This window comes from Takifugu flavidus, chromosome 15, assembly GCF_003711565.1.
Source record: "Takifugu flavidus isolate HTHZ2018 chromosome 15, ASM371156v2, whole genome shotgun sequence".
NCBI lineage: Eukaryota > Metazoa > Chordata > Actinopteri > Tetraodontiformes > Tetraodontidae > Takifugu > Takifugu flavidus.
This window is the reverse complement of record NC_079534.1, coordinates 8354311-8377894: the sequence shown is the minus strand read 5'-3', so window position 1 is coordinate 8377894 and position 23584 is coordinate 8354311. Positions and strand designations below refer to the sequence as shown.

General features: G+C 40.7%; 2 protein-coding genes across 7 annotated transcripts; one reads left to right on the top strand and one right to left on the bottom strand.

Annotated features, from left to right (window-relative positions):
* Positions 1-390: 390 nt before the first annotated feature.
* Positions 391-17276, top strand: LOC130539294 (potassium voltage-gated channel subfamily H member 6-like). 3 transcript variants are annotated; one of them, XM_057057538.1, is made up of 22 exons: positions 396-806; positions 1482-1712; positions 3615-3779; positions 3970-4336; positions 6191-6312; positions 6580-6659; positions 6883-7014; positions 7511-7683; positions 8000-8138; positions 8427-8564; positions 10280-10434; positions 10727-10968; positions 11057-11256; positions 11897-11984; positions 12992-13156; positions 13290-13411; positions 13546-13617; positions 14243-14330; positions 14718-14811; positions 15475-15563; positions 15633-15810; positions 16258-17276. In XM_057057538.1, the coding sequence occupies exons 1-22, from the start codon at positions 731-733 to the stop codon at positions 16439-16441; spliced, it is 3300 nt and encodes a 1099-aa protein (XP_056913518.1). In that variant the 5' UTR covers positions 396-730; the 3' UTR covers positions 16442-17276. The 3 variants fall into 3 exon arrangements, with proteins under 3 accessions (XP_056913520.1, XP_056913518.1, XP_056913519.1); XM_057057539.1 differs by having other exon boundaries at positions 398-806; positions 6215-6312; XM_057057540.1 differs by lacking the exon at positions 15633-15810 and having other exon boundaries at positions 391-806.
* Positions 17007-23063, bottom strand: tmem70 (transmembrane protein 70). Of its 4 annotated transcripts, none has more exons than XM_057057571.1 (4): positions 22784-23063; positions 22393-22492; positions 19796-19924; positions 17007-18042 (listed from the first exon to the last, which is right to left on the bottom strand). In XM_057057571.1, exons 3-4 carry the CDS (start codon positions 19824-19826, stop codon positions 17597-17599), a joined length of 477 nt encoding a protein of 158 aa, XP_056913551.1. In that variant the 5' UTR covers positions 19827-19924; positions 22393-22492; positions 22784-23063; the 3' UTR covers positions 17007-17596. The 4 variants fall into 4 exon arrangements, with proteins under 4 accessions (XP_056913551.1, XP_056913552.1, XP_056913549.1 ...); XM_057057572.1 differs by having other exon boundaries at positions 22393-22486; positions 22784-23055; XM_057057569.1 differs by lacking the exon at positions 19796-19924.
* Positions 23064-23584: the final 521 nt, after the last annotated feature.

Here is a 23584-nt window from a genome sequence, read left to right as displayed (position 1 = left end):
CTTTTCAACAAGCAGATCAGACAGTAATATGATTGACCGTGGATTCTCCTCGACTGCTGTAACACCACACCGATATTAAAAAAGATGAATTATTGTCAGTGGTTTCTCGGTGTTCAGAGGTAAATATCAGTTGGGCTGCAAAAATAGAACAAAAACAATCCTGACAAACACATAACTGCATCGTTAGGAGAGATTGCATTTATATTTCTGGATAGTTTCTTTTAATATCTATGCCATTGTGCAACAACATTTTTTGGTGCCTACCAGCATAAAACCAGTTAAACATAGGCAATTCAAACGTCCTAACTTGAAGAGCAGATGATAATTAAGACAACAGGCAGTAACTACAACAATTAATATTCGCTACAAACGCAGTTTTTAGAATGAAAAGTAGAAATTCTACTAAACTGCCTGAAATAAGACCAAAATTTACCACTACTAAAGGGTAAGTGGCTGCAATTTGCGCGTCCTTTTCCAATGAATTTGAATTTCGCTGCTTTGATTGGCACAAATCCGGACGCGGCCTGGACCAATCAGAGCGCAGGATTGCGATGATGGGCGTGCATTTGGTGGAGATGAAAGAAGAGGTCTGACCATCCAGGAGGTCCGCGTCAAAGTAGCTAAAGTGGGATAGTTTTTTTTTTTAAATCTACTGCTAGAAACCCGGTTTGGGGACGTTGTTGCGCTGCAGCCTCATAACGCACAGCCTGTAGGAACCGTGATCCGAACCATGCCCGTGAGACGAGGTCATGTGGCGCACCAGAACACTTTCCTCGACACCATCATCCGAAAATTCGAGGGGCAGAGTAAGTTTGAATTCATCACAGAGTTACGTGAACATGACTATGAACATAGTCATGTGGCAAACATTAATGTTATTCCTGCTTTTAAACAGCTTTGTTTTCTTTGGATGAACTGCTCAGTAATTTACATTTTTTTAAAAATGGCCATGTTCTAACTAGCACATTCTAAAATCATGTAACTTTTACTTTAACACTTTATTTGTAAAGTAAATCCTGTTATGTTATTTAAGAATTATGAGTGACCCCCATCAATTTAAGGGTTACGTAGTAAAATTTACGTAGTATAACAATGCTGGGAACTTATATAGTTCCCAGCATTGCTATACTACGTAAATTATGGTCCAGATTCAGGTTGATATGCCTTTATCACGGTACAGTGAAGTATTTGTTCGCTTACATGCTGCATTCTTCTATCCATTTGTACCTTATCTCTTTTACATGATAAAACATGATGATTCCTGTCTTAATTTGATAAGGTTTTTGCTTCCCCCCACCCACACTATTATTCATTTCTTCTGCTCTTTCCTGCCTCCTGCCAGTGGTTCACTTTAAACCTATGAACAGTTTATTCCAGACCAAGGCTAATGCTGTACCTGGACCAGACAGTCACACTGCATGGATGATAACAGTTACATCATATGTTACCTTTCTCATCCTCCCTTTTCTTTCTTCCCAAAGATCGAAACTTTATTATCGCCAACGCACAAGTGGAAAACTGCGCCATCATCTTCTGTAATGATGCCTTCTGTGGGATGTGTGGTTACTCCCGAGCTGAGGTGATGCAGAAGCCATGTACCTGCAGCTTCCTGTATGGTCCACATACAAAGAGACCAGCGGTGGCCCAGATGGCTAAAGCACTACTGGGAGCAGAGGAGAGGAGAGTGGAGATGACCCTCTACACCAAAGAAGGTATCATCCTCAACTTACTCATGTTTTCAAACAAACATAATACACATATGGCTGGCTGGCTGGCTGGCTGCCTGCCTGCCTGCCTGCCTGCTTGTCTGACTGACTGACCTGGGAAACCCAAATGTTCATTTCTGTCAGTGATGTCCAGCATTGTAAGCTGACTCACGGAATTTGACTTTTGTTGTGCAGTTTAGATAGCACACATTAACCATGGAACCATGATCCATGGAAATGGATCACATTAAATGGCTCTAGCAAGATTTTGAGTCCTCTTATCTTCTTACGAAGATCTTAAAAGTATCTTTGAGTGGTTTAAAACAATATATTCAGTCTTTATCATTCAATGATCAGTCAAACTGGAAATTAAAAGGCAAAAGTATAAATGATCCTTTATCTTTTCAACAAACCTATGTTGTCTCAGAGAAGTGTAGCAGCATTATGATGGTGACACGATACATGTGGTAGTATGGACCTTTCACACGTTCACACTTATCAATACAGGAACAATTTTAGGTAATGGAATACCATTGTTGAACAACAGATTTAAATGATTATTATGTGATTAATCATGAATTTTACAGGGTATTTTGCCTTCTGTATGTGGTATTTGTATATTTGATTTTGCATATTAAAATGGAAAAGTCAAAGAAATGTTCAAAGAAATGCAGACATGTAATTGAAATAGCATATATTGTCTATTCAGAGAGAAAAGAAAGACAAAGAAGAAGAGAGTGGAGGGTGTAGTAGGGCAGAAACAGCATGGTGTGAGTCAGGAGCAGAGTGAATGTGTTTGTATGGATAATCTTCTGCCTCTCCATTAATCTTTAATCTTCTCGTTTCTACTTGTGTGGTATTTATTCTCTAATGAAAACTATGATCCTAATTCGGTCCCTAAACACAGCATATCCTTCACAATGACCTTACCACATAAACACACATGTGGACACACGTATGTGTGTGCGTGTGTGTATGTGTGCGTGTGTGCGTGCGCGTGCGTGTGTGTGTGTGTAGTAATGCAGGTGCCTAGAAGGTTTCAGCAGATTGATTGTGATTTGATTGTACATTTTAAATAATACTTGTGTTTTTGGAACATTAATGTCAAATGTACTGCAGTTTGAATTTAATCGATGCCATCTCACACTTTTGGTGGTAGCCTGGGCAACAGATCTGTAGGCCATTGTCTGCAGTGTTTAAACAAATTGATGTTCAAATGGAAAAAAGAGCCATGTACAAATATATGCTGAAACTAGATGCTCAACTTCAGATAGTTTACTTTCTGATTTATGTTCAACTATTTACTCTCCATTGGAAAAGGATACTGATGCATGAGCATAGTGATATTCTATATTGTTACAAGGTCAATTATATATCTTCATATCCGTGTGTGTGTGTGTGTGGGGGGGGGGGGGGGGGGGGGGCATCTGTGTCAGTGAGAGTGAGCAGATGGTCTCATTTTATTGTGACTTTATTAAGTTTCTATGTAGCTTCATAAATATGTTTCTGTTTCCAAAGGGCAGACTGAGGACTGATAGTCACAGATAAATTCCTCTGCTATCATCCGATTGGTATTGAACAGTGCGCCATTTTTTCTACAAATAAAATTTCTCTTAAGCTGTTTGCATGCTAGCTTCTGAAATTGTGTCAGCTTTACACACTTTTATACTCTTTAAAATTTGGATCATGGGGCCACATTTGGCAAATCCATTATGTATTGTTACAGTACTATATCTGTATTATATTATATTAGAGATTTATTATATCTGTGCTATTAAATATTAGCATAGAATAGTCCAGCAACTGTATTTTTATTTTGTCTCCATTTAGAGGAATCACGTGGAATTACATGAAGAATCTGCCAGCCCATCCAAAACAATCTTTCCATGTCTCTCTGTGTGTCTTCAGGCATTTGTTTTCACTGTGTGATCAATGTGGTTCCCGTTAAGAATGAAGACGGCCTGGTCATTATGTTTATCCTCAACTTTGAGCTTCCAAATGACACCAGATCCTCCAGTAGCTCCCCCAGCAGAGAACTCAACAGAATGATGCGTATTCCTTGGCTCAGCGTTGGTAAGCACTTTTACTTGAAACTGTTCTTTAATGAATCATACCACTTTTTTTTTTAAAAGTTGGAAATCAACAAACTCATTCCCATTATCCAAAATGTCACACAAGTACATTTTGCAGTTATATGTACCTCTTTAAAGAAAAAATCTGTTCATATTTTATATATATTTTTTACTGCCTTTTCTCTGTCCAGCTTGGAGACAGCGTCTCCGTGTCCTCCTGAGCTCTTTCAGATTGGGGACAGGCATCGTACCACAGCCCAGCGAGCTGAGCTCCTGGACTGACCTGCCTGCCCTTGGACATGAGTCTGTGGCCCTGGACAAACTGCTGTCCCTCCCTGAGAGACAGCAGCTAGAGGGGGCAGGAGCTGGACTACTGCTGTGGGATAATACAGAGAATGAGGCGGAAGAAGAGCAAATCATTGTTTGTGAGATGAGACAACAAACGGATAACTTAATGGAATCCATACAGGGGGATAGAAATGTAGACACAGGTTCAGATTTTGGAGAGAGATGTGAAGACAAGAAACCACCACTACCATCTCTGTGTTTTCCAGCAAGGTAATTTTCATATACTTACTTTTTTTAAGTTTCTATTTTATACGTCTATATTTCATTATTATAATCACCTAACATTAGCCATTGTAATGAGTAAGTAAATGAGTGAACAATCAATATTAGGATAAATGTTACTTGCCTCTATTGAGGCTACAGCATTAGCCACAAGGACCAATGCCACCCATGAAGCAAGATCACCACGGTGGTTTAAAATAGTAAATCAATAAAATAGTAGATAGTATAACAATAAAAACCATCCCATGACACTGAGAAGGGTCCTTGATAGGACCAGTTCCACTCAGGGGTTGAGACTGAAATCAACACAATACCTCAGTACTCAGTAGATAGAGGGATGAGATAAGACCACAGTGATCTCAAAGCAGTAACCGTCACAATGGCAAAAAATGAGTGTATGTGTGGGCCAAAGAAGCTACAAGCCTCGAAGGCTGCCATGAAGCACAGCTAGAGTAGAAAAAACAACAGCACTCCATAAATGCCAAATGAAGCAGTCGCTGATAGATGAGATACTCATTTAGGCTGACACAAAACCAAACAAGTCCCCCCATGAAGGGCCCACAGAGGTGAACAGAGTCATCAGATGACCGGCGATCCTCGGCATAAAGATCCTGTCATCCATAATCTTGGCTCAGATGAGTGTGCAGGTGTCTGCATTCAAATCAATCTTTATTTATATAGCGTCTTATACGATCAAAATTGTTTCAAGGCGCTTTCCAGAATCCAAGGGCCTAACCCCAGACAAGCAACAGTGGCAAGGAAGAAACCTTGAGCAGGACCAGGCTCATGTAGGGGGACCCTCCTGCTGATGGCCGGCTGGGTAAAGAGAGAGGAGAGGAGAAGGAGGGGAGAGGAGAGGAGAGGAGAGGCACAGAGCACAGAAACACACACAAAAATACACTATACAGCGGGTCAGCGGGGCCGGAGGTCATCATGCAGCTCCGAAGGCGGCAATACCTGTAAATGAATGTGGGGGGGGGGGAGAAAAACTACACAGGAATCAGCATAACTAGTCTGCTTGATGAGGAGAAGGAGAGGAGAGGAAACCATGACCCAGTGGGGTTACAGAGGCCTGTCAGGTGATCATGTTTCCGGACCCCTGCAGCCTTGGCCTATAACAGCATAGCTAAGATGTGACCTAACGATTAGACGGCCCCCTAAGTATGGTAATTTGTCTATCTATGATAGTAACTGGAACTACAGAATTAGTAACAATAAGCTTTTTCAAAGAGGTAGGTTTTAAGTCTGATCTTAAAAGTAGCGATGGAGTCAGCCTCCCGTACCTGGACAGGGAGCTGGTTCCATAGCAGGGAGGCCTCTGATAATAAAGAATTACAATAGTCGAGCCTGGAAACAACAAAAGCATGAATTAACTTTTCAGCATCATGCCACGTCAGTAGCTTCCTAATCTTTGTGATGTTCCTCTGGTGAAAAAAGGCACTTCTAGAGACTAATTGAATATGTGAGTTGAAGGAGAGATTTTGATTAAAGGTTACTCCTAGATTCCTCACAGAGAGACTAGATGTTAATGAGATACCATCTAGAGTGATCATGTGATCTAATCTATCCCTGAGAGGTTCAGGACCAAACACTGCATACACACATTCTAAGTGTGAAGGAGGATGGAGACAACCTCACACCTTCAGGGACAAGTTGAGGTTCAGTATCAAGTTTAAGGCTTCTTCAGTTGGCAGGATGCAGCCGGTGATCCTGTCACTGGAATGGTTTTAGAAATACCCTGAGATAGCAACTGATTCACAGAACTAGGTTCTAACTGCAGTCATGAACTGAACAAATGCAGAAAAAATGCTGTTTTAATCCTTTGATGATGGTCTTTTACAGAGTTTATTATTTTCTCCTGAGCAGGGTAGAATGCAGCCTGAAGCATTCCTCTTCAGTGGATGATATCAAGAGTGACCAGAGGTACTGGCAAAAGAGACTACAGCTGAGACACAGCTGTACTGGTGAGAATAGTATGATTTCATTCAAGATTTCCAGACTTAAACTGGTGATTGCAGAAAGAAATGAAGCTGTAGCTTCACCTCAACTAGAAGAAAACCAGCACAAAGTTCTGACAGAAGGATTCATTGAGTAATGTGAGGCCCCTAAGTTTATCACGGTTATAATCAATCCAAACTTGAGTAGGCAAACATTTTTTTTCAACTTAGTACTTCTTATTCAATTATTTTTATACCTGTTCCATTACAAAGATTCTCTCTTCTCTATTTCAGCCGGTATAGAAACAGCTGAAAAAAGCAATCCATCCATTGCACCATTCAGCACAGATCTGCATTTCCTGCCAAACATCCAGGTAACACATTAAATCACCTCCTACATTATGAAGCAATGACAGGAGGAGTGTGCCTAGTCCCGAAAACGTCTATTTTTTACAAAAGAAACAGATTTATTTGTATCATTGTGACAATATGTCTCTCTCTCTCTCTCTCTCTCTCTCTCTCTCTCTCTCTCTCTGTGTCACACACAGAGTAATATGTGTACAAGGAGTTAATGTCCTTCTGTCCCTCTGTCCCCAGTGCAAACGGCCGATGACCCAAAGTCTGTTAGACACGAAGGCAAACACCTTTGTGACATTACCTCCTGGTGAAATACGACCACCCTCCAAACTGATAGACAGAACTCATCATGTCACTGAGAAAGTTACGCAGGTCACTCAACCTCTTTTTCCTCTTCCAAACTAGATAAAATAAAATCAAGAGCTGCTCATCATTTTTAGATGCCGTGTCCAGACATCGCGCTCGATCATGGTTTCTGATCACAGCTTTTCTCTTCGGATGAGCAGCTTAAAGTAGATGAGTAATTTTACAACCTTATGTAGGTGACTGGACTCTGACCCTTTTTTACTGGTGTACTATAAGCGCAAACATCATAAAATGCACTAAAGCAAGTCTGTGGATGCAGCAGCCTCAGTGTCTCTCACTGGTGTTCATGTCATCTGTTGTATCATTTTGTCTGGAGCTGTGAAGGTTTTTTAAGCACACACGTATGTACAGACCATATTAATGGAAAAGTGATGATGGATGGATGGATGGATGGATGGATGGATGGATGGATGGATGGATCCTGGTTTGAGCTGACTGCCATCACCTGTGTTCATTAAACAGTCCTTATACACAGAGATTAAGCCACGTTTGTCTGCTCCAGGTTCTGTCTCTGGGGGATGATGTGCTGCCAGAGTATAAGCTACAGACTCCCAGGATCCAAAAGTGGACCATCCTTCACTACAGTCCGTTCAAAGCTGTGTGGGACTGGGTCATTCTGCTCCTCGTGATTTATACAGCCATATTTACCCCATACTCTGCCACATTTCTCCTGAGGTTTGTTGAATTTCTGCTGTGTTTATAAACCATTAAACTGTACTTTATTTTTCCATGTTTTTTAATCTACTAAAGAATACATACCACACAGTTAAAGATACACACGTTACATCATGGTTACTTGGAAGGGCAGGCAAGAGATGCACCCTGGCGCCCCCATGTGGTCAAGAATACATACTGGGTTAAATATGTATTTGTGTCTCTTGCATCAGAATGGATCTTTCATGATATTTATGATACATTCTTAGCGTGTCGATTCTGGTTACTGGCAGTAGTTGTCACATTTGAAAACAAAGTCCCTTAAACGTGTTTCTAGTGACCAGGAGGAAACAGCCATGCAGACCTGCGGTTACTCCTGTTCTCCCCTCGATGTGGTGGATTTTATCGTTGACATCATGTTCATTGTTGATATTGTCATCAACTTCAGAACCACATATGTTAACTCCAATGAAGAGGTGAGCAGACTAACAACAGATCACTCATATGCCTGCTTATAAGCAGTAAATGTTAGGTTAGGCAGGAATCATAACTGTGTAATCACCATTATTTAGATACTTTGACTGACATTTAGAGAGGTAAGATGAAGAAAATTATGCGTTAGTGATGTTTCTTGAGAAATCTTTGCAGCAAGAGTTGGATGGTGTTTAGGATAGTTGCCTCTTGGTTGCCAAAACATTTGTGCCCTGGGATGGAATGGTCCAGAATGGGTGAATGGATAGAGTAAATATTGTTCTCTTTCTCAGGTGGTTACTCAGTCATCCCTTATTGCCGTTCACTACTTTAAAGGGTGGTTCCTCATCGACATGGTGGCAGCCATTCCCTTTGACCTCCTCATCTTTCGTTCAGCAGACGAAGTGCTGAGGGGAGGTGGAGAAGGAGAGGTAAGGTGGAGGGAACGAGCGGAAAGAGAGAAGAGAGGGCTACACATCAAGTTCTGAACTCTAGAGGAGAAAATCTTGTTTGTTATGGAATAGGCACTGCTCAAAAAGGAACACTTTTTAATCAGAGTATAGCAACCTATCAGTCAAACTTCTGGGATATTGATCAGGTCAGTTAAGTAGCAGAGGGGGTTGTTAATCAGATTCTGCTGCTTTGTTGTTAATTAAATCAACATTGGCCCCCAAAACAGGAATGGCTTTCCAGGTTGTGGCCACTGATACTTTTTTCCCCCTCCTCGTCTCTTTTGGCTGATTTTTTACTGACTGACTTTCTACTGCTGTAGTTATTCATTTGGTTTGGATCAACATCTCTGTTGATAGCATGGTGCGGTACCTGGACGCTACAGAGGTTGCACAAGTAGTCCAACTCCTCCAGGATGGCACATCAATATGTGCCGTTGCAAGAAGGTTGTGCTGTGTAGCCCAGCACAGTCTCAAGAGCATGGAGGAGATTCCAGGAGACAGGTAGTTACTCCAGGAGAGCTGGAGAGGGCCGTAGAAGGTCCTTAAACCCTCAGCAGGATCGGTATCTGCTCCTTTATGCAAGGAGGAACAGGATGAGCACTGCCAGAGCCCTACAAAATGACCTCCAGCAGGCCACTGGTGTGAATGTTTCTGACCAAACAATCAGAAACAGGCTCCATGAGGGTGGCCTGAGGGCCCGACGTCCTGTAGTGGGCCCTGTGCTTACTGCCTGGCACCGTAGAGCTCGATTGGCATTTGCCATAGACCACCAGAACTGGCAACTACGCCACTGGTGTCCTGTACTCTTCACTGATGAGAGCTGGTTCAACATGAGCACCTGCGCCAGACGTGAAAGGGTCTGGAGCTGCTGTGGAGAACGTTATGCTGCCTGTAACATCATTCAGCATGACCGGTTTGGTGGTGGGTCAGTGATGGTCTGGGGAGGCATATCCCTGGAAGGACGCACAGACCTCTACAGGTTAGATAATGGCACCCTGACTGCTATTACCGGTAGGTATCGGGATGAAATCCTTGGACCCACTGTCAGAACCTACGCTGGTGCAGTGGGACCTGGGTTCCTTCTGGTCCACGACAATGCCCGACCTCATGTGGCTAGAGTATGCAGGCATTTCCTGGAGGATGAAGGAATTGATACCATTGACTGGCCCTCACGTTCACCTGACCTAAACCCAATAGAACACCTCTGGGACATTATGTTTAGGTCCATCCGGCGCCGCCAGGTTGATCCTCAGCCTGTCCAGGAGCTCATCGATGCCCTGGTCCAGATCTGGGAGGAGATCCCCCAGGACACCATTCGTCGTCTCATTAGGAGCATGCCCCAAAGTTGTCAGGCATGCGTACAAGCACGTGGGGGCCACACAAACTACTGAGAATCATTTTGAGTTGCTACAATATTTTGGCAAAATGGACCAGTCTCCTGCATCATTTTTTCACTCTCATTTTTGGGGTGTCTTTTATCACCCCCCCTCCCTATAGGGTGATCATTTTCATTTCTATCAAATTATGTGGCATCATTTTGTTACTAATACATCTCCTACTTTTTTTTATCAGGAAAGATATTCAAGATCATTTTTCCCCCCGTTTAGATCTGATGTGTTTTCAAAGTGTTCCTCTAATTTTTTTGAGCAGTGTATATAAAATGCATACTTTCAAGGTTTTGCTACTCCTGACAGACCACCACCCTGATTGGCTTGCTGAAAACGGCTCGGCTGTTGCGATTGGTTCGTGTAGCCAGGAAGTTGGATCGTTACTCAGAGTATGGTGCCGCTGTCCTCTTTCTCCTCATGTGTACCTTTGCTCTAATTGCCCACTGGCTGGCCTGTATCTGGTACATGACTTTCTTCATTTCAATTCTGAATAAAATAAAATAAAATAATTTTCTTATTGCTGAAGCTTTTAGTGAAAAACCTTTAAATATGGTCTTATTTTGATTATTTATTTTAATAATTCAGATAATAATCAGCAGTAATATTTGACAATTATTTTTAAAAAATCATTCATGTTGTATTTTTCTTTATCAAGATTAAATGTTGTGTTCAAGCAGTTTCACTTCTTTTAGGATCTGGTCATAGTCATACGTCATTTCCTTGATTTTGTTGCTGTTTTTGTCATTCCCACAGGTATGCCATTGGTAACGTTGAGCACTCAACTTCAGCTGGAATCGGCTGGCTGGACAATCTGGGGGAGCAGCTGGGGAAGCCGTACAATGACTCCATGGTTGGGTCTGGTCCGTCTATCAGGGATAAATATGTCACCGCTCTATACTTCACCTTCAGCAGTCTGACCAGTGTAGGTTTTGGAAACGTTTCCCCAAACACAAACTCTGAGAAGATCTTCTCCATCTGTGTTATGCTTATCGGAGGTGACCTTTAGCTTTGATAATGTTATTGTGCCGACAGTAATTTAACGTCACTGTTTAGTGGTAACAGAGTGTTAACGTCTGTCTCCAGCTCTGATGTATGCCAGTATCTTTGGTAATGTGTCAGCCATAATCCAGAGGCTGTACTCTGGCACAGCCCGCTATCATGCTCAGATGATAAGAGTTCGGGAGTTCATCCGCTTCCACCAGATTCCAAACCCTCTGAGACAGCGACTTGAGGAATACTTCCAACACGAGTGGTCATACACTAATGGGATTGACATGAATGCCGTAAGTATGAGTGACTTTATCACCAGCGTGATAAGAAATATCCAGGGCGGAATGGTTAAAAAATCTTGAAAAATTGCGAGTTTTTTAAATGTGCAAATAGCAGTCCCCATATTTAACTGGTATTCTGGTGACCAGAATAGGCAAATACTACTGGTGACCAGAATAGGCAAATACTTTATTATCACATTAACATATTGATGTCAGAAGATAAAATACCACAAATACCAAAATTTATTTAGGCTTATCCTGACAAAATGGCTGTTAAGTCCTGCTCTACTCCTGATATGTGGTTTGGTTCAATAAAGCATTTATTTTGTTTCATTTGTTAAAGTTTTAATTAAATTAATTTAATTTAATTAAATGTGGATGAGCAAGATACAGTGAACAGTACTGTAAATGTAAGAGTGATGCTGTGTCAGACTGGGATGATAAAGCTGTTATACGTATATACCAGCCTATAGCTGAAGCAACCACATACCTGTAGTAAAAATAGAACCATATCAGAACTAAACAGTTTTGGTTAAAATGCAACAGTAGATCCTTGTTACATTTCTCTGTTGGGCCTTGTGGGAGATTTGTGCATGTGGTTTTCCAAAGCTCTGCTGTATGTTCATGTTATCCATCCATATTTCTCTTTAAGGTTTTAAAGGGTTTTCCAGAGTGTCTCCAGGCAGATATTTGTCTCCACCTCAACAGGACTCTGCTACAGAACTGTAAAGCATTCAAAGGTAATGCCAACTTACATTCGCAGCAGAAGTTTTCATAAAAATATTAAAATTCACACAGTAGAACATCACCAGCAGCCATTGAATTATTTAGATATATGTTGCTGTCACAATATCTGATTATTTAGACCAGATGAAATGATCAGTAATCAATTTTAAACCTCTGCCCATATAATTAATTTTATGCCTTTAAATTCAGCCACATGCAACAATATTAAATATATAGTAGTAAACATTTGGCTATATCAAAATGTAAATTAATATGTAGACATTTCTGCTAGCATCATGTCACTTTAAATGGTCCTCTCACTTTCTGATTCTTACAATATTTCAAACAACACAACAGAACACTGATGCAGTTAGTCATGTATGATTTGTATGGATAGAAGATATTTCCAGTACAGTAATTTAACCCCCAAATGACACATACAGTCACATCAACATTAGTAAACAGCAGCTAAAGCTTTCAGACGAACTGTGAGTAATGTGCGTGAAAAGAATTTTAAAAAAACAAACAGAAAAACTCCAGTCCAGTCAAGTGACGTGTTTAAAAAATGTAGAAAAAAAGGTTGAAAAGTTTGGAGGAAAACTATTGAACTTTTACTAATGTCTTCAAAATAACTAAAGAGCAAAAGAACATGGACATGAAGTGTTTTTCTGAGCAGTGGGAGTTAATGTAAGAACTAGTTAGGATAGACATGACCAAGCCATTATAACAAAACATGAGCAGTTTGCTAGATACTTTTTTTGGCAAGGGCCAACAAGATACAGGTGAAACACAGGGAGGTAGGGAAAGACAAGTAAGGTGGGAAGATTGAAGCAGGGAAGACAGGAAGTAACAGAAAAAACAGAAATAAAACAACAATATGAATAACAGACAACTTGTGGCTTTTTTTTAACAAACAAATAATCTTTTAAAGAAATTAAATTGGGGGGAAACTTACAAAATAAATCTTATGTGTGCCATAAAAAAGAACATTGGGAAAATGTTTGATCATTATTACGTTTAGGATCTACAAAAGGTTGTCTGAGAGCGCTGGCCATGAGGTTTAAGACCGCCCATGCTCCTCCAGGGGACACTCTGGTCCATGCTGGTGACCTGATCTCAGCTCTGTACTTCATCTCCAGAGGATCTATAGAGATCCTCAAAGGGCGTGTGGTGGTCGCTATATTAGGTGAGCAGTGAATATTAGGTGAGCAGTGAACACGTGAATCAAGCGAGATGTGTTTTTATGGCTGTATATCTGGGAAAAGTTTAACACATTGATATTTCTGCTCATATCCTTCACATGTCTTCTTCTGCCATAGGAAAGAACGATATATTTGGAGAGCCAATTAATCTCTATGTTCTTCCTGGAAAATCCAGTGCTGATGTCAGAGCCCTGACCTACTGTGATCTGCACAAAATAAGTCGGGAGGATATGCTAGAGGTTATCTCTTTACACCCATCCAATAAAGACATGCAAATAACTACTCATTCCAGTATATGGAGTTATTTGATGATATAACTTGAGTACATCTTTATGTTTGGCTCCTAATTCATTTCTTGTATTTGTTTCTGCAGGTTCTGGATATGTACCCTGAATTTTGTGATACGTTTTGGTCCAATTTGGAGATTACTTTCAATCTCAATGATGTATGATTACTTGTGTTACTTTTTTGAAAAATGAATGTCTATAAATCCTGTCACAAATTGTGACCAAGTAAAAATGACTCATCACACCTGGTCTGAGGATAAATGGACTGTTTATAGTGGGAAAGAGAGACTAATGGCCAGTTAGAGGCTGAAATCTGGAGTGGTTTATCATAGCATTAATCTATGAGACAGAATTTAAAAAGTAGGACTTAATTTTATACACAAAATACAATAACTATTCTCTTACTTCCTCAAACCCACTAAACCTTTAAACCTATACTCCAGGGGTTTTTATTCATTCTGCAGTCTGTCTCATTCCTACACTGTTCAGTGCTCAGTTTAGCTGGTGCTATTTGGCTACATGCTTGATGAGATTGGCTGTTGTAGACACCATAGTTCAAACAAATATAACTTATTTCAAAGTGCCTTATGTTTGTTCCCTTGAGTGGCTCTTTTACACATCAGAGTGTCCTTTAGCAAGACAGTGAACCCCAAAAGCCTTCCTGAAGGTGTGCCTCTGCTGTCAGAATGTATGTGGATGTGGACTTGTCAGGTAGAGCCGTTTGAGTGGTCAAGGATGAGGAGAAATGTTACTAATGCACATTCTTCTCCTCCCCTCACCCAGCTGAACAACGGAGCTGGTGCAGAAGCTGGTTCAGACTCTGATTTTTACAAACCAAAGAGGAAATACAACCGCTTGTTCGGGAACACAGGTGACATTTAGCACAACATAAACTGTTGGTCGCCACAGAAAGGTCGCCACAGGGAAACAAAGGGTGGACTGTAAAAACACTTTTTTTGTGTTTTCCTAGACTTTTCTAAAGTACATAAAAGTCTCTTAATATAAATAAAAGCAAAAAGGGGAAAGATTTTGTGCATGAATAATAGTGTTACCATTGGAAAAACATGATTTCTTTGTTTTTTTTTTCAATGTCAAAATCTTGAGCTGCATTTCGTGTCTCAGATTCTATCATGTGAAATGAAGGTCATCACAGAAAACATCAAGTTAGGAACTCTTAATTGGATTCTTAGGAGGTTACAGAAACAGTTGTTTTTTCTACATCTTTTGTAACATTTAGTTGTGGATGCGTTTCCACCAGGTGACGTGTCATCTGTAGAGAGATTGGGAACCAACAACAGAAGCAGGAACTGGGAGCATCGTGATGTCCAGAACAACAGTCACAGACACACAAAGTAAGAATTGGTATTCATATAGTCATTGATATTTAAAAGTACGTCCTTAAATAATAAAAATATAAAACTTTCAATTTGACTTCAAAGTGTATAATTTGAAACAGTTTAGCCCAGATATAGGTACTGGTGAGTTTAAAATATGCAAGGCTCAAGTTGGTACTAAGTTTGACTGTCCAAAGTCAAAGCTGAAATCAGCCCAAGTCAGTCAAATCAGACCCTGATCACCAAGACACAGAGAGGACTGAAGCAACTGAAACAAAACACAAGGAATCTAGAAAGAACATGTAGACAAGAGCACTGTATGGAAACAAGGCTAATTATGGCACAGCAAGGTTTTAATACAGGGGGAGACAGTTTCACACACCTGGGGACACACCAAGCAGGGGAAGGATGAAGACAACCTAAACATGGTGAATATTTATTTGTACTTAGACCAACCTTTGTTATATATAATGTAATATCAGATTAAGTTAAAATCAATAGTACAAGGGAAAGAATATGTCTTACTGAAAGACTAAAAAGCCAATATAGATTTTAACAAAACATAACAGATAACGCAGGGTTGTCCAGAAACAAGCACCACCAAGTTGTTTGGTCTATATTTGCAAAATTGCTTTATTTCCTCCTGTGGCCTGAGGGTTAACATGGAGCTGTGTTCACCAGTGAGGATGGTTCCAGTCCTGCTCACATTGCAGTCATTGAGGGTGGATCTTCAGAACCCGACAGAAGACAGCGGATCTGTACTCTTTCAGGTGGTTCTGGGATGTATAGTCACAGAAATATACAGCACTGTTGCCTCACTCTGTCTCACTATTGAGCAGATACACTCTCAGGAACAGAGAGCCAAGGGGAGCAGAGTTCCCAGGAGATGTTCTCCTCACACAGCAAGGCTTTACCTCTTGAAAAGCACCCCGAACTGGCCTCATCTTCTGCCATTTGCTGGAGACAAAAGGTGTCAATCGACAAGTGGCTGGAGGCAATGCATCAACAAATTAAGAGGTAGATCACATGACCCGATCAGTACTTTTTTACTTCAATCAAAATAACTCAACCCTCATCAAGGAGGAAATTCAGAGTTGCGCTGTCAGTGTATGAGAGTTTTGAATCAGCCAGTAAGGACTCCTTTGAACAAACATCTGATCGTGTGTTCTACCTCTATATCAGCAATCTATACTCCCCTCCAGGAAAAATGGATAAAGCATCACCAGAGATGATCGATTGCATTTTAAAGACATTCGATATATATTAGAAATAAAAAAAAACATGATAAAAAGACAAATTTATCCCAAATGACAATATCTAGGGAATCTCCGTCCTATTAAAGTTTAATGCATCCTTGTTGTTTTAGGGGAGGAAAAATTGACAGAATAAACCATTTGACAGCTAAATCAAAGAAGACGGGAGCTTCTCAAAATTTTATTTATCAAAACATCTTGTGTTTTTCAGGTTGGAGACTTGCATGTCAGCAGACATCAGGACCATCATGCAGCTGCTGCAGAGGCATACACCAGTTATTCCACCTTCCTACAGCACACTGATGTTCAGCACACCCTCTCCGCCCACCAGGCATGTTGTTTCTGACCCCCCTGAAATGCTGTCACCAACCACGCCCCCTCAAAAACAGGAATAGAACTGCAAAACAGCCCTCTTGCTGCCTTTAATATTCATATCTTTTTCCACATTTTTGTCATTTTTCACAAAATACTGTAAAACATCACATATGTTGCTTAGTGACCACTATTAAGAGGCAAAAATGGAACAAAAACATCATAGAACAATGTTGCTCCTCCTGTCTATGAAAATATCATCTATAACTGGGTATACAAAAAGATATATACAAAATACTTATTAAAAAATGAAGTCAATATTTTGAAATTGCGTTATCCTGAAAACATGTAAATGAATAGATCATCAAATTCCTGGTTTCTACACACTTTTATATATATGACCTATGGTGTGTAAGCTGTCCTTTCTAGAGTTTAACAGCATCTGTGTTATACAATAAGCATATATAATATACATTTTCCCCAAAAACAACACAATAGGCTGTTCAGCATAAGGCTGAGATCTCTGAATCCTTATTTGTAATTGAATGTAATCTTAGAAAAGAAGAAAATGGTTAAAGATTACATTTTCATGGCTTTTATTTCTTCCCATAACCTTTTTTGTATTCCAACAAGATTGAACCACATTCCTTAGAGGGTAGATTTTTATTGTGATTGTTTAGTTTCTTTAATCAGGGATACAGTATTAATCTTATATGCATTGTCATGTTGTTTCAGCCAAAATTGCTTGACCTTGTCATTCATAACCCATGCATGTGATAAATGTATGCTTGTTTAGTCCCTGTAGAAGAAAAATCTAATTTATAAAGTGATTCAATACATGGTCTGGGCTGCTGAGTTTTAACTTTTTCACAGTGGCCATTTTGTTTATTTCCTGCACTTTCAGCCCATTTGTGAGGACAACCTGCTGTTAGCAGAGGTGTTACATTCATTCAGTTTAATGGATGGATGACTTTTCAATGAATAACCACCATGCTGTCGCGTTAAAAAAGAATTCTTTCACACTAACTATACAGTGCATCTTTTAATGTCACAATGTTGGAAAAAAACAACAGCAGTATCACATTATTCCTCAAAATAAAACACTTAAAATGACAAAGACCATAACCTTTACAAGACAGTACCTTCCAAAATATTGCTAAATAAATGTTGACAAAGTCTACACTGATTTAGGTAGTCTGAGATTTGGATTGGCAGATATAGTTCCACTCAGTTTGCTATCAGCTTTTTTCTGCAGTGTTTTTGTCATCAATTTCAAATGTAAAGGGTTTATCATAGCCCATCAAGTGGTTGTAGTCATGTGGGATGAGAAAGAGGTCTGGGTTCACCAGTAGCCCCATCTTGTCAGCATAGAAGCTGGTGAACATCTTGCTAACAGCTGGAATCGTAACCTGCCTCTGGTGAAACCTGTTTCTTTTTTCGGTGAGGAAGACGCTGTATGTAACTGCAGTGTAGGTGTCTCTGTCTGCGTCATGGTACAGGCGGATCACATAGCCTTTTGTGAAATAGTGGAGGATTGCAGGGGTGATGAGAGTGAAGAAACCCACGACTCCACAAAATATAGCCTGCATGGCAAAGCTCTGGACACCAAGTCCAGTCTCAAGCAGAATTTTTGGCATAATAAGGAGACTGAACCCACTGGTGCTGTAAGAGAAAAGCTTTACCCCTGAAACAAGACAACATAGAGAAATTATAGATTAGCTTATGGGTGGTTATTGGAAATCATTTTCCATGCATGACAAATCGGGTATGTTTGGAATCCAAAATCGCAACTCAGGGCTTTTGAAGACATTTATTATATATGGAAAATTAAAACTTGCATATTTGGACCTCAATACTGACCAGCTGACTCTACAGTTCAAACAATGGTTTGCTTTTAATGCATTTTTGCTAGAATTAGAGATGAGACTACCTTCAGAATCATCTGGTTCTGGTGTTGTGCTTAATTTCCTACCGAAATTGAGAGCAGCTGACTGATCTGAACAATATACACTGCTCAAAAAATTAGAGGAACACTTCGAAAACACATTAGATCTAAATAGGGGGAAATGATCTTGAATATCTTTCCTGATAAAAAAAAGTAGGAGATGTATTAGTAACAAAATGATGCCACATAATTTGATAGAAATGAAAATGATCACCCTATAGGGAGGGGGGGAAAATCAAAGACACCCCAAAAATGAAAGTGAAAAAATGATGCAGGAGACTGGTCCATTTTGCCAAAATGTCATTGTAGCAACTCAAAATGTAGTAGTTTGTGTGGGCCCCACGTGCTTGTACACATGCCTGACAACTTCAGGGCATGCTCCTAATGACACGGCGAATGGTGTCATGGGGGATCTCCTCCCAGATCTGGACCAGGGCATCACTGAGCTCCTGGACAGTCTGAGGATCAACCTGGCGGTGCCGGATGGACCTAAACATAATGTCCCAGAGGTGTTCTATTGCAGTTGTCCCCAACCACCGGGCCAAGGACCAGTCGAATCAAATCAAATCAATCTTTATTTATATAGCGTCTTTTACAATCAAAATTGTTTCAAGGCACTTTCCAGAATCCCAGAGCCTAACCCCAGACAAGCAACAGTGGCAAGGAAAAACTCCCCTTTAACAGGAAGAAACCTTGAGCAGGACCAGGCTCATGTAGGGGGACCCTCCTGCTGATGGCCGGCTGGGTAGAGAGAGAGGAGAGGGGGGAGGACAGGTAGAGGATAGAATAGCGAGGGGAGAGGAGAGGAAACCATGACCCAGTGGGGTGATCATGTTTCTGGGTCCCGGCAGCCTCGGCCTATAACAGCATAGCTAAGATGTTAACCTAATGATTAGACAACTCCCTAAGTATGATAATTTGTCTGTCTATGATAGTAACTGGAACTGCAGAATTAGTAACAATAAGCTTTTTCAAAGAGGTAGGTTTAGGTAAGCCTAATTTTAAAAGTAGAGATAGAGTCAGCCTCCCGTACCTGGACAGGGAGCTGGTTCCATAGCAGGTACCGGTCCGTGGATCAATTGGTACCAGGCCGCACAAGAAATAATTAAATATTTCCATTTTATGCATTAGCTGAGTGTGAATGATCTTTTATTTTGAAAAACATTTTGGGAAAGCCCCAATCAAGAGACAGGAGAAGAGACCTCTTCCAAGAAAAAGAAAGCTTTTAACAGACAATATCATGAGTTCTACTGAAAATATGGATTTAACCCGGTAGGTGATTCCCGCATACCAAGCCCACTCTGCATAATTTGCGGCGACCGGCTTGCTAATGAGGCAATGAAGCTTTCAAAACTATTTCACCACTTGGAGACCCAGCACCCTAGTTTAAAAGACAAGCCCCTGGAGTATTTTGAAAGAAAAAAACAGGAACATGATGGGCAGAAGAAGGGCCACCACATCAGTAAATGTGAACGCAATGAGAGCATCGTACCTGGTGGTCCAGTATTCTGGCTTAAAGTCATGGCAGAATACCCTGAAATTGCCACCACAGCACTGAAAACCCGGTTGCCATTTCCGACATTCTATCTGTGTGAAGTGGGATTTTCTGCGGTGACAGCAACTAAAACAAAACAATGGAGTAGACTGGGCATAAGCAACACACTTCGGGTGTCATTGTCTCCCATCACTCCCAAATGGGACCGTCTCGTTGGAGAGAAACAAGCGCAGGGCTCCCATTGATTTGTTGTTATGGTGAGTTAAAATTTTCATGAAAATAAAATGTTCTTTATATTCGTCTTTGTAGCGTATCTGTAGCTTATTCTGAAGGGATGTTTAAACGTTATCCTAGCGAGTAGGAGAGAGCGGCGCTTGTGAGTCTTTGTGGGCACACTTATCCGACAGTTCAACCCCCCCGGGCCACAGTAAAATTGTCAAGCACTGACCGGTCCGCGGTGATAAAAAGGTTGGGGACCACTGTTCTATTAGGTTTAGGTCAGGTGAACGTGGGGGCCAGTCAATGGTATCAGTTACTTCATCCTTCAAGAACTGCCTGCATACTCTAGCCACATGAGGTTGGGTATTGTTGTGGACCAAGAGGAACCCAGGTCCCACTGCACCAGCGAAGGTTCTGACAATGGGTCCAAGGATTTCATCCTGATACCTAATAGCAGTCAGGGTGCCATTATCTAACCTGTAGAGGTCTATGCGTCCTTCCAGGGATATGCCTCCCCAGACCATCACTGACCCACCACCAAACCGGTCATGCTGAATGATGATGTAGGCAGCATAATGTTCTCCACGCTTCTCCAGACCCTTTCACGTCTGTCGCCAATCGAGCTGTATGGTGCCGGGCAGTGAGCCCAGAGCCCACTACAGGATGTCGGGCTCTCAGGCCACCCTCATGGAGCCTGTTTCTGATTGTTTGGTCAGAAACATTCACACCAGTGGCCTGCTGGAGGTCATTTTGTAGGGCTCTGGCAGTGCTCATCCTGTTCCTCCTTGCATAAAGGAGCAGATACCGATCCTGCTGAGGGTTTAAGGACCTTCTACGGCCCTCTCCAGCTCTCCTGGAGTAACTACCTGTCTCCTGGAATCTCCTCCATGCTCTTGAGACTGTGCTGGGCTACACAGCACAACCTTTTTGCAACGGTACGTATTGATGTGCCATCCTGAAGGAGTTGGACTACTTGTGCAACCTCTGTAGCGTCCAGGTACCGCACCATGCTATCAACAGAGATGTTGATCCAAGCCAAATGAATAACTACAGCAGTAGAAAGTCAGTCAGTAAAAAAAAAAAAAAAACAGCCAAAAGAGGGGAAAAAAAGTATCAGTGGCCTCAACCTGGAAAGCCGTTCCTGTTTTGGGGGTCATCTCATTGTTGCCCCTCTGATGCACCTGTTTTTGATGTCATTAACAACAAAGCAGCAGAAACTGATTAAAAAACCCCTCCGCTACTTAACCGACCAGATCAATATCCCAAAAGTTTGACTGATAGGTTGCTATACTCTGATTAAAAAGTGTTCCTCTAATTTTTGAGCAGTACAATGGGACCTCTACTTATCAATGTCTCTACATGCGAATTTTTCAGGTTACGAAGCGTCTCAACGGGAAAATATTTCCTCCTGTTATGAAGGAAAGTTCAGGATACGTAGGTCAAAAATATGCTACCGCTGCTACTAGCAGCTCGCGGAGTTTAGCGAACAGAAACATGCTTGTAGCTGCTCTGCCATTGGCTATCGCCTAGAATTTTCCCGTCATCCCAATGGCTAGGAGGGACGTCAATATGTACAAGTTTGTGTGTATCCCAGCGTCGCCTCCGTTTAACTTTTATTTATTGTATGTTTGTCCATTAGATGGGGGTGTTACCACAAGTGTTAATGTTCGTTGCTAGTAATGACAGCTAATGTAAGATTAGCCTGTAATAAAGCTCATTTTGTTCCTGGAGAAGCCTTGCACTGAATTCTTACATTTATTGTGTGGTAATCTAATTGTAACATGTATTTGTTACATGTTTTGATGCATTTTTATGATTTATAAAAAAAATTATGTCCAAATTATTGGGGGCTTGGAACAGATTAGGGCATTTACATGGAAAACGCATCTCTACTTAAGTAATTTTCAGGTTATGAAGCAACTTCTAGAACAAATTAAATTCATAAGTAGAGGTCCCACTGTATATGTGAGCAATATCCAATTTTTTTGGCCTTCAGATCTTTGAAAGCTGCCTTCCATTACTTACTGCTTGGGAACTTTAGGTTCATATAAAAGGAAAGATTTTCCTCTTTAATGGCTGCATTAAGCAGTGTGTAAAAAAAAAAGTTTGTATAAAAGTATAATTTTTTAAATCTATCAAATTCCCAATTGTAGTTTTAATATGAAGCAATAAGTTAGGGAAAACAGCTGAAGGATATTCCAGGAAATATCAATATAACATCTATCTTTTAATTGATATGAACACCCTTTGATGTTTTAACTGTCTAGATGCAAAAAAAAAAAAAAAGTTCTTAACTTTAGAATTATTTCCATAAAAATGTTGTTTTGTGTTTTGTTGTGCACCAATGTATTGATGAGGAAAGGTGTAGGACTGACCTCTAACAGCTCTTGCCAGGCTGCCGGTGTAGATGAGTTGTCCATCTTCAGAGTGTGCCTTGCTGGAGAAACACTGGACTGAAGGACTGCAGGGCTGGACCTTCTCAAGCAGCAAGTGAAAATAGGACACGGTCACTGTTCATCTAGTTTGTTGCATTTTGAATACAACAATCACTTTTGGATATCAAAACATCACTCTTACATCACTCTTAAGTGTAGCCTCGATTCTGCATCCGACAGTTATTTCAACAACTGATCATAACACTAAGCGGCGTTTTCCACATTAATATTACTGATTGATCACAACTTGCAATGCAACGTTTACAACGATGCAGTGACAGGGGCCTGCCTACCCACTGAGAACTGATGATTAGAATGTTTTAGCAATTACCTTATACTTGTGCTTGAGACACGACCTTCTAAATGCAGCTGACATCAAGGACCTCTGGCTCGTCAAACGACAAATGTTTAACGCCGCATTAATGCGCAATGCTGACGGGTAAGTGAACGACGGACACTCTCCGGCCACTCTTAACATGCGTAACATATGTACAGAAAACATTATTATCAATAACTTAAATCAAGTTGCACATGCTACTAGAGCTACGTCTTCTTCGTTTACTTCCTCCCCCGGCAGGCTGCACAGTAAAGTGGAGAGTACTGTCCCCGACAGGCGAGGAAGTAACTTACACTATATTTTAGGCTCAGTTTAAATGGCGGTAGCAAACTGCAATAGTGCATCACCACCACCCAGTGGTCTGTAATGATAACTGTGATAATAGCTAATGATAATCCCACTAATAACGGAACTGTTTTGCAATGTTCCGTTAATATTTTTATTTTTAAAAAAGAAATATCTTATATTTCAAAAATAACAGAAAATAAATGATTTTCTTGATAGTGATGCACAGTGCAGCTGTTCCAGTAGTGACATCATGTCATTCCATTAGGTAACTGCTCACAACATACACACACAAATTTAACATTTGTTCTTAGTGATTGAATCTTAGATGTCAATGTTAATATTTTACATACAACATTCTGGTTCCTATTTGATTGACGGTGTAGATGAGTTGTCAGCACCCTTTCAGCACTAGCAAGTTTGTAAACTTGCAAGTTTGTAAACTTGCTAGGGCTGAAAGGGAATCCGTACACACTACACTGGGTTGACTGTAATGGCATATTGATTTGT